Genomic DNA, 16,500 nt, shown 5'->3' with positions numbered 1-16,500 from the left:
AACAGTTAGAATTTGTTCCAATTTTAGGAGCTCGGATCAACTGATCACTTCTTTAAAAAAAGGAGCAGCAAGTGCACCAAATGGTTTCCTTTCAAATTTCCTCATGGTTTATCATATCAACTAACTATAGATGTCATCAACAAGTCTCTTTTAAGGAACAACATTTTTTTTCTCTCCACTCCTAGTCTCCTGTGATAGTCGTAGTATGAATATATAAGCTAGCTAATGATGAATGGACAGTCTACTTAATTAGTCCTGTTAGCTAGCTTAGTTGTTGTATTGCAGCGTGAAGAAACAATACACCATGTAGTAGCCCAGATGTCGATTAAATATGCATTACCATTGACAATGCATTTTGCCACTTATACACCATGACAAAAATATAAGTACTAAATACAATGCAAAAAATTAATGATCAGTTAAATGGATATACTACTGCAGCATATAAGCTAGAATTCATCATGATAAATCTACTTACATATAGTTAACTTACTTATACTACATGCATATTATATGATAATCCATCATATTACTTACTTAAAACACGATATAGTTTGAATAATACATGATACGGAAATCAATCCTCATCTGCCCTCTTCAAAGGCCTGTATGATCTCCTTCTAGGTCTAGGGAGAGGTGGAAGATTTGATAATCTCACAATGTTACCAACTTTCACTTCACTTGAAGCCTCTTTGCAAGAAAAAATACAGAAATAGCTGCTCTTCTTTAATCCCTTTGACGATCCATCATTATTCTTTCTAATGGGCTCATAATGATCAGTAGGTGGCCTTTTGCTGTTTCCAGTATTAATACTTTTTGTGCACTCAATCAATGCTGCAATAAATGGGTCATCTGTACGTGACGAGCCCCTCATCGAAGAGCTTTTCCCAATTATTGGAGAGCGAAAGGCTGCACATGGCGGCGGTGGAATCTTTTCGCCGTTGAAATGATAATTAGATGACGAGAAATTTTGGCGTCCCATGAAATATTTAGAAACTCCAGGTGAATCTTCCCATGAAAATGCTATACTACTTCGTGTATCAACTATTCCATGATTACTCATTTTTTTGTGTCTATTGGAATATGGAAAAACTGATCATCTTCGCTTTAAATTTTAGCATTCCTTTTTTTTATATTCACCAAGCTTGGTTAACACATTTAGATCAAATTCCTTGTCAAGGCCAGCAATTGAAACGACGTCAAGAAAAAGACTATTTTGCTTCCAGAGGAATTGATTACTAGTTAAGTTCAATTACTGGAGGACTAATTTGTAGCGTATTTTCCATGGTTTAATTTGCTTTGTTTCTACCTAATACCCCTTCCAATCAAGAAAAAAGTATCCTGAAATTTAAATTATTGTCCCGTCATTTCAATACTTTCTTTTTTAATTCATTTAAAAAATAATATTTCATCCTTTTTCGGCAATTTCTTAATTGCAACTTTCTACATTGCATGTTTAAAATCACAAGATTAAAAAAAATATTGATACATTTCTTATATCTTTAATTTAAGATCACAAAATATAAAGTCTTCTTATTATTTTTTAATCTCATGTCAAATTAAAAATATATAAATAAATTGAAATGAAGGGGGTATGGTTTTTCGGTCGAGTCTTTTTGTGCAGTCTACAATAATTTTCTTTGACAGGGACCATCTCAGTTTTGTTCATTGATACTAAAAAACGGATTTAAGGTAAAATGTCATCATCTTTATTCTTTCTCCCATCCCCCTCCAAGACATGTTTAGGTAAGATGGATGATGTTCTGCATTGAAATTTTCTTGTAATAATTACTTTAAACCTATTATTGTTTCAAAACAGATAAGAGTACTTCGATGCGGCTGCTACACATTAACGCAATTTCAGTTCAAAAAAATACCTCCCGTTGTCTCGTATTAGTTATCAAAAGACTAAAAATATTTATCTCAATTTACTTATCATTTTATAAATTCAAGATAAACTTAATTTCTTTTATCATAGTTTACCCTTGTTCTTAAAATAAGATTAGCCACACAACCACACTACGTGTCATATCTGAGAAATCATGTAATTCCTTCATTCACTTTTACTTGTCATGTTTCGTTTTACGAAATTTTATTTGACAAAATTTCAAAGTTAAATTGAAGTAGACTAATGTAATAGTTAAAATTTAAAATTTTTATATGCTCGAAAATTATGCAAAAAATATTATTTATTATAATCCTTCTCATATTAATATAATAAAAAAATATACCTTAAAATGTTAGTCAAAATTCATTCAATTTAACTTTTAAAAAGCAAAATCCGTGACAGGTAAAAATGAATGGTGAGCATATGTCACGGTCAAATAATAATCATGACAAACGAGAAATATTGAATCTATTAATTTGTCGTGACTCGTGATTGCAGTTGTGCAAATTGTGTCTAGATTAGTATAATTTGAATAGCTAAAATTGTTTCCTTTGCCATCAAGCTCTTTTATCTGCTGTAAAGCAAAACTACATAACTGTTCTTCATTTAGAAAAAGATTGAGAACGATATTTTACCCTCTTAATTAACATCATCTAGTTAATTTAAGTTGAGAATCTTTAGTTCTTAGTTAAAGCTGAGGCTTCAAAAAAGTTGGTGAATTGTTAATCTTATTTGTATCAGCGAACGTAATAACTATTTTTGTGATTTTTTAAAAATAAAGTTTGGTAACAACTACTCCAACAGTGCAATCATTATATAGAAATAAAAACATGTATGTGAAAGGTTATGGTTAAACTGGCAATCGTACGTTAAATTGCGCCTTAAGCAAGCTGGTTGGTTGGAATTTTCGTACTATTAGTATATGAAACAAAATTTCCATCATGTCTTGTCTCTTTCAGAAAAGAGCTGATCACAACTGCATGACTAGGCATGAATTTAGAATTTTAAGTTTATTAATTCTGATATTATTGAAAAAGACAGTTTGCTATGATATTCTGAATAAACTATTTGTACATATTCACTTAATTAATTTCTTAATACAAGTCAGGATTTTGGCCAAACTTGTAGCGAGAACTTTAAGTCCACCCTTAGCATGACAAAGGCTTTTGCAGAATAAATTTTTAACAGATAGAGGGTGTGTGGTAGAAATATTTTTTTGAAAAATAAGTTGACTTCTTACTTATTTTTCTATGTTTGATTGGTGAATGAAAAATATTTTTTGAAAAATATTTTATAATTTTTGATTGGTGAATGAAAAAATATTTTTCAAAACATACATTTTAGTGTTTAGCTAAAGCGTAAAAATACATTTTAGAAAAATAATTTTTAATCTCAAAAAATACTTTTTTTAGGATGCGTTCGATATGAAGGAGGAAAAATATTTTTTAGAAAAATAAGTTATTTCTTACTTATATTCGTATGATCGTTATGCAAATTGGATAAGTATATGTTTTCTAAAAGTATTTGTATATATTTAACAAAAATTAATGAGAACGAATAGGATAAAAAGGGTAGGATAAGAAAAAAACTTTGAATTTATTTTTAAAAATAAATTAAAAATATTAATTTTTTTTTGAGTGGGGATTGGTAGGTGGAGGTTGCCAAAATAGTGAGATAAGAAAATAATTTTGATTTTTTTAAAAACAAAATAATTTTTTGGGGTAATTGGGAGGCTAGTAGGGGGTGGGGGTAGGGGAAAAGAGTGGGGTAAGAAAAAAATTTAAAATATTTTTTTTGAATGGGGAGTATTAGGGGTTGGGGTTGGGGTAGGGGAATGAGGATGCGGTAAGGAAAAAATTGAAATTTTTCAAAAAATTAAAATTTTTTGAAGGGGAGGGGGGAGGAAGTTTGTAGGGGTCGGGTAGGGGAGGTAAGAAAAAAGTTTGGATTTTTTTTAAAAAAATTAATTTTTATTTTTTTTGAAAGGGGGTAAGGGTTTGGGTTTTGGGTAGAGGATGAGGTAAGAAAAAAAATTATAATATTTTTTTAATAGGGATGGCAGGGGGGTGGGTGGGGGTGGGGGATTGAGGGTCGGAGTAGGAATGGATGATTTTGAGAATTGTATGAATATTTCAATCTAAGAGTGAGGTTGAAAGAAAGTTTTGGAAAATGTTTTCCTTACTTTTTGAAGGGAAGTCATTTTCCTTAGAATTGAGGAAACTAAGTTGATTTGAAAAATATTTTTCAAAACCTTTAAGCCAACCCAACATGAGAAAATTGAAAAACATTTTCTGAAAAATGTTTTCCTTCATATCAAACACACCCAGAATATATGGACAAATTAATAAGTCATCTTTTTTTTTCCATCAATAATAAAATATTCAGATCGATTGTGGTTTGCCCAATGCAACAAGCTCTGACTCATGAGAAAACTGGAGGCACCCCTTCTCCTAAAGTTATGGGGCTATTTTGTTGAAGACCTAAGAGAGAGTTGTCTCGCGTCTTACGTATTCTCTACTTATCGACCTGTGTCAATTTCGAATACAGGTATCCTCTTGCTCAAAGTCGTTCAAACTTTTCCTGAGAATATGATATAAATTACTTCAATCGTAGCACCTGATATTCAAACATTATTGGCTCGAGACATTTCCTCTACACCTTCATACCCTTAAAAAATAGGGATATCTTACGTTCTTGAATCGGCTAATCTGTTGCCTTCATCAGTCCTAGGTCTCCCAGATGGTCCACTCATCAATATTTGCTAGTACTAAAGCTCAATATCTTTTCAAATATATAACTGTGAATTTGTTTGAAGAATCTTCTTATATATTTATATAAAGAAAGAGAGAGAGGAGAAATATAAGGTTGCTGCTGTGACATGTCTCCATGGCACCATTGTTATTTTTTTTTTCTATTTTTTCTATTTTTTTCCCTTTATTGATGTCCAAAAAAATTCAAAATAAATAAATAAAATATATCTTCATTTATATTTTAAGAAAAGCTGAAAGTATTAAATGCATTAGCCCATTATTAAGGAATCACGTCCCTTTAAATGATGCATTCAAACTAATGCACGTAAATGAAATATGAAAAGGCCTAACTCATCATTTTCTAAAATGATTTGTTTTGCGTATAAAATGGATTAGATATTTATAATCACCAACATTGGGTTCTTTAACTTTACTTTTTTTGTCTTATGAAATGTAATACATAGCCTTTACCCCACCTATTCTCAACTAGTTTCCTACTTTATTCAACCTTCCTCTTTTTATTCAATCCTTGAGAAGATATTGTGTGTAAGGAAAAAGATCATGTAAACAAATATTTCTCTTTAAGATAAAAAAATTTTTTTGAGAATATGTTGCACTGTAATTTTTTCAATGAATATGTTGCACTATAATTCCTCCGGTGAATGAGATGATACATTTTAAAATATGTTGCACCATAATTTCTCCAATGAGGAGGTATGTATTGAAAAAAAAAATCAAATTTAATTGAGAAATTTATAAGAAGAGTGATTAGAGTGTCAAAGGAAAAGAAGAATTATATGAAAAAAACAGCAATCTATTAATGAAATTCATACCAAATCATTTGAAGAATAGGAAAAAATATTATTTTATGATTTGAAAAGAGATTATCTATTGAAAGAGAGAATTTAGCAGAGGGAAGGAAATTAAGAAAAAAAGAAAAAAAATCAACAGAATAGTAAATTTAGAGTTGAAGGAGCCGAAATTGGTGTTACTTCTTTGTTCAACTAATTCCTTTCTTCTTTTATTTTTTAAAAAAACATTTTTATGTATCATTTTTTTTAATGTATTTTTAGTTAAAGTTAATGCTCTCTATATTAAATATTTATAAAAACAATAAAGCTATACAAAAAAGAATGTGACATCTCTCTTGAATTAGCATTGACATCTATTTTTTAAATTAAAATTTAGGCCTTTTTTCACCTTAAAATATTAAATACAATTAAGTAAACACCTATGTTAATTTTCTCTCTTGAATTTCTTTTAAATTAGAATTATCAGTGTGAATGAAAATAGTGTGGATGAAGAGTTTGTTTATTCTTGAAGACCAAATGTATGGATTCATATGATATATTATAAAATTTAAAAATTATTTCTTAACTTCATTATCTTAATTATTTTTCCAGTTCAAAATTATTTTCACTAAATTTAGTGATTTAATGATCATTTATTATGCAATAAAATAATATTACTGATTTCGACTAAGCATAAGTTAGATGAACTTTTTTCGGACAAGAATTTTTCTTTCTTTCTTTCTTTCTTTCATTTGATTATTTTTTTAATTTATTATTTGATTTATTGTTTACAGTTTTTTTTAAAAAAAAACACAATAAAAATTTGTAAAGATAAAATGAATTATCACGCGTATCAAGGAGTTGGTATGTAATCTTAACAAACATTCATCATAATCAGTATAACTTTGTTTCGGTTGGATATATTGAATAAAATACAATTGATCGAATAATATTTATTTGTCTCAAAGTTCTAATAAAAGAGCTGATTAGTTATCTTAATTTTTTCTAATAAGAACTTCCTTATTGATGGGTCCTAATCCCCTGCAATTTAAGGACCAACTTTTACCTTCGTTAAAATTATAGAAGAAAATGAGCTTCATTTACTTCCGCTTCAAGTACATGCATGACTATACAACTATTGATTGCAAGATAAACTTTGAATTCACACTTAACAAAAATAAAATGTAACTTGGTGCATTAAAGTTACTGCTATATATAAGCGAGATTCATTATGTCCAATCTTATCCTATATTTTTGTAATAGATTGTTTTCACGACTTAAACTCACGATCTCTTAATTCCTCCTCACATAACAAAAACTTTATCGGTTACTCCCTTTATGCTTATTATTTCAATATATCTTGTACTATTGCATCTTTTTTAATTCCTCAACTTTATTCTATGAAGGCAAATAATTATTCATGGCATCCATTAATCTAAAAGGGCATAACTTAATTCAATTTCTTAATGTTTTACTGTATTGCACGTAGCGCGATCAAATTAACTAGTATTTCAATAAAGTAATATTTTTCTCTAAAAGCCTTCTACTTCTCTTTCCAAGCAAAATTTGTATATAGTATACTAACAACACACACTTCAGCTTCAACTTAATAATACTCTTTTTCTCCTCGGCCAAATATAGTCCAAACTTCAACTTAATACTCTCTTTTCTCTTCAGCCAAATATAGTCCAAATTCCCAACCAAGTAAGGGGTGTTTGGATTAACTTTTTTAAAATGACTTATAAATTGAAAGTTAAAAATCAAAAGCGGATAGCAATTAACTTTTTTTTAATACTTTTTAAGTTTAAAATGAAGTGTGTTTTTATCAAAGACCTCCAAAAATTAAAACATGTTTAAAAGTCTAAAACAGAGCCAATCCAAACACCCTCAAAAAGAGAAAATTATCTTCTATACAATTATTAGATTGAAAATTACAAATTTTAGCAACACTTTTATCTAATTGCATTAATAACTTTTTTATTGCAAGTTATAACAGTTTTTTAAAATATATATTATTTTTATTTTATTTTCAAAATTCGATATTTAATTTTATATATTAAAATTAGTTCTATATTTATAGGATTGTAATAAATCTTTTCCTTAAATAGTGAATTTATAGGATTGTAATCAATCTTCTCCTTAAATAGTGTATTGGCAATATTTTCGTTCTCTCTCTCCCTATTTTCACTCCATCTTATTCTATATTTTTTTCACATATATTTTTCTCAAAATCAATCAAAATTCTCCGTAGATAATCACAAATTTCATTTTTTATCACAAATTTTTCTTACTTCTTTTATTATTGAAGAACCAGATGTATTGTCATTTTTTTTTATAAAATTTTGATTTTTTTTAAGTATGAAAAACGGCAGTGTTCGTGTTCATTCAACCTTAATCTAATAGAATCTTGATCAAAGAAATAAGCACGTGGTGTATGGAATATATATAAACTTGTATCACCAAAATTGAATATCACAATTCATAAATACCAGTGTATATATGTATTACATGTACATTTCATACAAATTTGACAAAATCACTTTATAAATCGATTTCATTCAATTTATAATCTAAAGTATATCTACTTAATTAAATATCATAATTCATAGAGATTGTAAATAACTTGGTATTAAAAAAAAGATTAAGTAAAATAATTTGTATATCTATTTCATTCATATAAAATATAAAATTAGGCATTCGTATATAAGTATTATCCTGACTTTTAATTCAATATCATTTTCATCCACTAAAAACATTAGCAATTGTCAAATTCATAAAACTCATTTCATACAGATGTGGCATATACGAAACTACATCAATATCAATTTTAATATCAATTCCATACCTTGAGAACTAAAAAAAAACAAAAAAATACTTAAGTATGAAATGAGTATATTAACTGACTTCAACGAACTTTTATCAAATTAATTCATGAATATCGTATTATATATTATTTTCATACACTAAATACAATTATAAGAATACATCATTTGTATGTAGAATCTTATATACCAATTTAATAAATTGAGATCCCAAAAATTGAAAATCATTTAAAATATGACTTCTATTATTTATAAACTGGATTCAACTTAATCGTTTAAGATAATTCATGATATTAGATTGTACAATTTTAATGGATTAAAAATACCGGTCACATTCCATCTTTCTCCATGCATCACAAGTAGAGGGTGTAAACTATCACCATCTTTTTTAATTCAGATTCAAAAAAAAAAATATTATACTAGTATTATTTTAGAAGAAGAAGATAAATATGGAGAAATAATTTAAAAGAAAACAGTGAAGAAGAAGAAGAAAGGATCAATGTTTTGATAATGAAGATTTGAGGAAAAAAAAATTTACAGAAACTGACATCCTTAAGACTATAATTACAATAAATAGCAACACTTTTTCAAAATTACAACTTATAGCACAAGTAGCAATATTTTACCCACTTTATAGTAATAGAAGAATACGTATTTTTCAGTTGTGCATATGTATTTATGAGTAATACATATATATTTGTATATGTATTTATATAGCAACATTTTACTTAAATACAAATACAATTTGCTATTTTTCGTAATTATGAAACTGTTGCTATAAAAGTTATAATTAAGGTTACAGAGTTACTATTTCTGAAATTTTTTCAAATAAAAAAGATATGTTGTTAATGAAGGGGAGAATCATTTGTGATAGAAAAAAGGGATGATTGATTTTTTTTAATGGGTAGGAAATCTTTTTTTCCTTATGTGTAATTTGTATTGTCTTCTTTATATTAATTAAAAAATATTTTTCTTCTTTTCTTAAATAATTTTTTGCTATAATTTGCAAAGTTGAAAATATTACTATAAGTTGTAATTTTCAATCTGAGTGTTGTGTGTTTTTTTTCCCACTCAAAAACCCATTTTACAACTTTGTATCTGGTCCAAGCATTCACATCGTACTTCAGCTCAACTTATCGAAGCCCAAAAAATAACGGTCCACCTGCAGATTGGGAGGCTAGGGTTTTCTGTCCTTATAAAACCTTGTTCTTGTACTTCATGTGCAATTTAGAGGCGGTGAAGACAAAGATGCATCCCTGAGGATAATTGTATATTTCTACAATTTTCATTATTTTGATGACATCTGTGCGTGTCGTCTGAGCCTCTCCTCTTTGTTTTCTTTTGCTTTTCCACAGATCTTTTCTTCTTCTTTTACATTATTGTTAATTTTTTTGAAGAGGCAATGAAGAAAGAAATCATTTCTCGATGCTGATTATAACGATATCAACGTTTTATACATTTTTGATGACCTATTTGTGCGTGTCTGAGCCTCTCTTTGTTTTAGCATTTTTAATCAATTTTGCTATTTGAGGATGTATGGAAGGACTGAGTTGTTATGAGCCTAACTGATTTGTGGGGGACATGCATACAAAATTGTTCAATTAACTTTGGAATCCCGGTTATAAATCTCCACACGTAATGCACTCTCTCTTTTCAACCAGGTCCCAAAGATAGTTTGACAATTCTCGACATTTAAGTCGTCTCATAGATCTTTTATGCTCAAAAACAAATAAGCTCGTAAAAATCATTCTTCGTGGTATTAATAAGAATCTTTGGTTTTTTTCCATGGAAAAAATGAGTTGTTTTATGCCTTTTTTCAATTAATTAAAAGTGACAAGTCCAACAACTATTATATTAATCAGTCTTCGTGGGATTAATCAGAAGCTTTTGCTTGGCAAAATCTTTGTTTTTTCCCTAAATTTGTAGCACAGCGTCTAGCGCCGTAAGTAAAAGTAAAGGGCTATTAGGTAACGTGCTTACTTTCAACAGGTAGATATCAAGCAAACCTGACCCTAATCATATGGAGTTTAATCTGGTTATTGCTGGCCAATGAAGGGTAAAAAGTAGGGCATGACTTGGAGACCATTAAAACATGGTCTTTCAATAATAGTAAGTCACAGGCAATCAAAGCAGGCGATGATCACTAGTTACAATCACTATTCTTTAGTAGAATAATTTGCCCTCTTTATGCACATCAAGGTTTGTGTTACTGTAAAGTTATATACTTTGGCAACATGAGATGTTAAAGCACATATTATATTGACGGAGGAAGTGTTTCGGTCTTAATGATGCAGTTCATTGAAGATTTTATGTCACCTTTGATTTGACAACCGAAATATGCACACCAGAATAAACAGTACTTGCTGGAATTATTTTCGATTAACCCATCAAGACTTTGCAGTTTAGTTCAAGAAAACCTCGTTTGATCATCATGTGTTAGAATTGATGAAGTCCTTTGATCTGAAAAATTTAAGCAGCAATGGAAATGAAACAAAACATTCAATCTACCTCCAACTCAGAAAATGTGTAGTTTCTGATGGTACTAAACCATAGTCCCGATGAAGCAGCATATCGATATGGTACCAAATCTATGGTGCACCTATTGATCTTCAGAGTCACCTATTGAACACTTGAGTTCAAGAGTCTGATGACACAATAATTAGGGGACAATGCGTACCAAAACGTTCCAAGGAGGAAGCTCATTAGAGTATATATAAAAAACTTACTCCACCTTTAGCTATAGCAAGAAGCTTGCTAAGTAACGACGCAAAGTGAATCTATAAACTAGACAAGAAACCCTACACTCCAAAAATCTGGAACTGCAATTCTAGATTTGCAAGTAAACTTTTACTTTTATATAAAACTCCAATAAGGAAAATCTTAAGAAAACGAGAGTTACACATTAATTTTACAGGAAAAAACAAGGTAACAATCACAAATACATTGAGTTCTCCGGATGGAAAAAAGCTAACATCAAATGTCTGTTTAAGTTACAACAGGACATACTTATCGAATGTGAAAAGTGTCTTTAAGAAGAAACATCAAATTGAGGAGATAAACACTGTTCTGGATCCGCCAAGTACACTGCTGGTGTGTTTTCTCAATCAAACACTGAGGGGCTTACATCAAGGGAACGCCAATGTTGAACCAATCACCTCATCACACATGCCAATACCCTCATGAACCTTCTTGCTGTCACCTCGTGGACTACCTCCTGAACTGCTGTTTGAGAGTGAAACGAAGGTTGACTTCTGCAGGACACCTGTGGGAGATGATCCAAATGGAGGGCTGTTATCCCAAACCTCTGTTGCCAGGTTGAAAGCTGAGGCACTCTTGCCATCTCCTGCACTCCCTGCAGTATTATTCAGGGCTTCACCTAATGGACCACCAAGGGTATTTTCCCAGGATACTGGCACCCAATTAGCTGTCTTTTGCATACCTTCGCCATAGCTATTCGCAACTCCCAAGCCCATTTGGATGGGGTCAAGATCACGAGATAACCTTAAAGGTGAAAGAGTGAGTTTCTCTTGCCGAGGAGAACTTGAGGATGCGAAATCTGAGGCAGCCATGGGAATGGACATGGACAGTTGAGTCCAGTCTGAATTTAGTTGATCTGGCCAAGATGCAGAGGCGCGTGACGACTGTTCCTTGTTCCATCCATCAATGAAATGGTGAACTGGATGTTGTTCACTTTGTTCTTGGTCATTGAAATCTAGGAAAGCATTAGCATTCTTAGGATTTACAAAGGAATTTCTTTGTGAAGGATTGAGAAGGGAATCCGACGAAACTAGTCCAAAATCTGTCTGCGAGGATAGCTCAAATCCATTATGTTGCTTTTGAACTGAAATAGCCAAGTCCTTGGGCTTCAAACCAATTGTTGGAGATATCATATTGACACCTTTATGATCTTTCATTCTGTCACATACATATTTTTCTATAAGGATTCTGCCATATGCTGATATGCATACATATCAATTATGACCAAAGAATAATAAACATATAATGAATTTCTAGTTCCTTTTTTGTTTTATTCCCAGCAAGGGGTTTTGAGAAACTAAGATAGTTTAAGAAAACGTGGTTGAAAATCCTTTTCATAATCAAAATCTTCCCAAATAAACAATTGCAGATATTTGTTTAACCTAATAAGAAATAAAGGCATCCACTTAAAGAGTTTTGACAAGGACATGAAAGCATTAAATGGGCATATCAATTAGCTGTCAGCGCATAAATATTTAGTACCTGTTGACAAGCTGTTCAGTGGAAGGATTGGCAGCGCTGGGCTGCAAGTTATTGAATTGGTGCTGAACAGCACCAAGGTTGTTGGATGTGCCGCTGCTGGGTATCACCGACGCTGATGATGAGGGTGCGACCGATGCCACCTTTGAAGTGGTGGATCCAGAGACAACATGGCCATTCTGACTTTCCACATGCTTTCTTGAACGATGTCGGCCTCTATTTATGTGCCTTTCACAGTACTTCTGATCAGGGACAGCTTCTCGCGAGCACCGCCATTTCTTTCCATCTGTTCGACGGCACCTACCAGGCTCGGGATCGGTGTTGCCAGCGAAACCAAGATGGAAAGTACCCCAGCCCCCTATATGTACCACAAAGTAGGCAAAAGATGAACAAACACATGAAAAACAAGAACAGAAAAGCAAAAAAATATATGAGACTAAATCACTGGTAAATAACTTCATGGCAAGAAGGTCGAGGAAACCCCCAAGAAAGTCTAACCCATACCACTCAGCCACTGTCCTCTACCCCTTCGAAAATAAAGGTCTGCTGTAAATTACCTATGTGACCATTCTGTAACTAACCTAAAATATGAGACACTCAACAAATATGTTCACAAATGGTAAGAAAACTGGATGCAGAAGAATATTACTTTCAAATCATAAGCCATAAGATTGATTCTTTAAAGTTGATAGAAACAACGTTTTTCATAATATTCTGCATGCTTCCTAATGCACTGTATATTCAGAATAAAATAAGGGTATACTACTACTAAATCCTATATGCAGGAGGACACCCCAGAATATAACAAGAGAAATCACAAATTCAGGTACGGATAGCCAAATTCACAAATTGAAGCACATTGTAGGATTTAGGGATGGAACCAGATTAGCACTCAGCCAAAATCCTTGAAATCCAATATAAGGTTCTAATTGTCTAAGAGACAATAGGCAATTCCCTACAAAGTACCTGAGACAGATGAACAGCAAGGTTTAAGACTTTTTTGAGTTGTTTTATTCACGATCTTGTTATGAAGCGATAGTAATATATGAGTTGTTATGAATAATAATATATGGATTTCTACGAAATGAATAATTATAATGGATTGTTAAGCATTGATTGTGATACCAAAGGCGACATATTTCATCCAATATACTATAGTATTTCAACAGTAGGTCTGACATAATCATGCATGTATTAGGTACAGACAGTTGTATGCCAAAAAAACAATGTTGTCGTATGCTGAAGGATCCAACGCCGTAAGGTGATGAATTCAGATACGACAACCAAACAACACCTGAACGGATAAGGTCAACATACATGTTCTATTATGCAACAACTGATGCCAACACTTGATAGGGAAAGTGAAAAATCTTACAATTGGAGGCGTAGGGTCCGGCGGACAAGCCAGAAAATGCATATGGGTTCAGAGACTTCTTAAGAGGAATTAGCAACTGATGAGGGATCGGAACATTTGCCACGAGATGCTTATAGATCAAAGCCTGATGTTCAAGCTCCATCCACTGAGAAGGAGTAAATGGACCTCTGAACCTGGCAAAAGGTCCACGCGAGCTTTCGTTTGACCCTCCAGAGGCAGAGGCATAAGCTGAACCAAGAAAAAGCACAAGCTAAATATAAGGTTGCATTGAGCAAATTTATAATCAGAAATTGCATAGCATGATCAACTACAAATCAAAAAGTAAAACAAATAGAAAGATCAATTATCCAAGACATATAAGGTTGACTGAACTTCATAAATATCTGAGACAAAAATATCAAAAGGTCTCATTTTTTCTTTCCTTTTCTCTCTCCCTTTTTTTTTTTCTTCGTGCACCCACTTTATTACCTTTACTTTTTTTTCCTTCTTAAATGATGTGCTAGATTTACCCAAGATGTACATGAAAACACCAGATTTTCAACACAGTATAGGTTATCATTAACAAAGATTCTTCACAAGTTCAATTATTTTCCTTTTTGGGTTTATTGAACTTTTCTTTTATTGACAAGACCATTAAAATAAATTGCACTGTGGTTCCATCCAACCAAATACCCTTTTTTCCCCTCATACAGTACTTATTAGAAAAGACCCATCCCCATCAATTGTACAGTAAAATAAAACATCTAAACATGATTAAAAAACAGATCTTTTGCAAACCCACGTCATCAACATCCAAATCACCAAAATTAAACACCCAAATATAATTCAATCTAAACAAAACCAAGAACCCAAATTTTTTTTACCTGAAGCAGCTCTGCTGTAGTGGGATCCAGAATCAAACAATGGGAAAGCAAGAGTTCTAGCTGAGTCTTGAGCAGGAACATTGTTGGTAGTACAAAGAAAAGGGATTTCTTCAGACTTTGGAAATGAAAAACTGAGCATAGTAGAGCGACCACGTCCATCATTTGGGGAAGCAGATCTCATAAAAAAATTAGCAGGAGTAGAAAAGTCATCTGCAGGTTTAGTGACTTTACAGGACCTCCAAGTGTTGTCATCACGAGGACCAGATCTCTCTTTTCTAAGTTGTCCAGATCCATTGGAGTTGCTAGTAGTTTCAGACTCTTGGACAGTTACAGCCTCCATTGTCACTAACCCACCAAAATCCATAAGTTAAAGAAAAGTACAACAGTAACAAAGTTGCAAAAGAGCATGATACAGCAAAAAAAGTTGAGAGAAAAATAAGGGGCGGAAAAAATAAGAAAGAATAGCCTAGGTGTTAGCTATTTCGGAGTTGGTTTTGGGAGAGAGATAGAGGGGACAAAAGGAGTAAAATACAAAGGGCAAAACCATCTTCTACATCTTGGCCACTGGAGACATGTTAGTCCATATATATCTACTTTTGTTTCCCTAAATGAAGCTCACTTTCATTAACCTCCTAACGTATAATTAGACTATTTTGTTACTCCCTCATGACCAAATTACTCTTCCTCCTAAGTAGAAATAACATGTCTCACGCAAAGTTGGGGCCAGCAGAGTAAAGTATATGTTATCTGTATTAATATTTCACAACAGTAATGATAATAATAATATGTTGAGTATAGTGGATTGAAGAGGTTAAGTATATTATCTCAAAATAATTAAAATAAAATTATAACAAAGTAATAAGTACTATGCTCAGTCTATTCGAAGCAATAAACAACATGAAGACATTACAATCATAGCGCTAGAAATAAATGATTTAAAATGTACATCATTTTATAAAATGAAAATATTTTTTTCTATAATTATTGGTGTATTAGCATAAAAAATTAAATGAAAGATGAAAGACACACATACATATTTTAATTGATTAAATTAATTATTTTTTATTTATTAAAGAGAAATCCGGGGATTTGTGGTATTTGGCTAACTTGCCTTCATTTCATTTATATGACGATTTATATCTCTCAGTTATAGAATTAGAAAGAAAATGACGTTCGGCTTTTGATTCCATTCTGAATTACATAGGTTTGTGAAATTTCTTTGTATTTCCTAATTCCTATTAACTTGTTTGTGAAATTTCTTTGTATTTCCTAATTCCTATTAACTTTTTACGAACACGTGTTCTTCATTTTTTCTCAAAAGCAAGAATTACCCAAGCTTACATCAGCATAAGGAGAGAAAATCTGATAGTTTTTGGAAGATTTATAAATTTGGCACATACTTTATTTTGAGATAAATATGATTGTGATTTACTATTTTTTAGTGTAAAAAGTAAGTATCACTTCATTTACAACCTAAGACGGGAGAGTAGCCTCAAAATGGAGTTTGGCATCTAAATAAGCAATTTTCAACGTATTAATCATATATAGAAACTTAAGACGGGAGAGGAAGAGAGTAGTCTCAAAATAGAGATTGACTACTGAATGAGCATTTTCTAACGTGTTGATGATAGAAACTTAAGACGGGGGAGGGGAGGAGTAGTCTCAAAATGGAGATTGACTTCTGAATGAGTAATTTCTAACGCATTGATAATACTGTAGGACAGTAAAATATCTAAGAGATTGAGAAGATTAACGTCTTTATAGTATGTTATTTG

General features: G+C 31.5%; 1 protein-coding gene and 1 non-coding gene across 2 annotated transcripts; one reads left to right on the top strand and one right to left on the bottom strand.

Moving 5' to 3' along the window:
• The first annotated feature begins 9,648 nt into the window (after nt 1-9,648).
• LOC124896455 lies at nt 9,649-9,743 on the top strand. Its single transcript, XR_007052818.1, has one exon. It is a non-coding gene; the product is annotated as a small nucleolar RNA snoR126 (small nucleolar RNA).
• A 1,392-nt stretch (nt 9,744-11,135) lies between these two features.
• Nucleotides 11,136-15,380, bottom strand: LOC107860166 (growth-regulating factor 1). Its single transcript, XM_016705433.2, has 4 exons — nt 14,726-15,380; nt 13,863-14,090; nt 12,491-12,845; nt 11,136-12,166 (listed from the first exon to the last, which is right to left on the bottom strand). Exons 1-4 carry the CDS (start codon nt 15,087-15,089, stop codon nt 11,377-11,379), a joined length of 1,737 nt encoding a protein of 578 aa, XP_016560919.1. The 5' UTR covers nt 15,090-15,380; the 3' UTR covers nt 11,136-11,376.
• Between the last annotated feature and the right edge of the window lie 1,120 nt (nt 15,381-16,500).

Source organism: Capsicum annuum, chromosome 2 (genome assembly GCF_002878395.1).
Source record: "Capsicum annuum cultivar UCD-10X-F1 chromosome 2, UCD10Xv1.1, whole genome shotgun sequence".
In the NCBI taxonomy this organism is placed as follows: domain Eukaryota; kingdom Viridiplantae; phylum Streptophyta; class Magnoliopsida; order Solanales; family Solanaceae; genus Capsicum; species Capsicum annuum.
This window is presented reverse-complemented; position numbering and strand designations above follow the sequence as displayed.

Excerpts from the sequence above, each read along its gene's own strand:
- LOC107860166 (XM_016705433.2), bottom strand. The coding sequence starts at position 15,089 with ATGGATTTTGGTGGGTTAGTGACAATGGAGGCTGTAACTGTCCAAGAG. Across the intron at positions 14,091-14,725 it reads CTACAGCAGAGCTGCTTCAG|CTTATGCCTCTGCCTCTGGA; the intron begins GTAAAAAAAATT and ends TTCTTGGTTCAG. Across the intron at positions 12,167-12,490 it reads ACTGAACAGCTTGTCAACAG|AATGAAAGATCATAAAGGTG; the intron begins GTACTAAATATT and ends TGTATGTGACAG.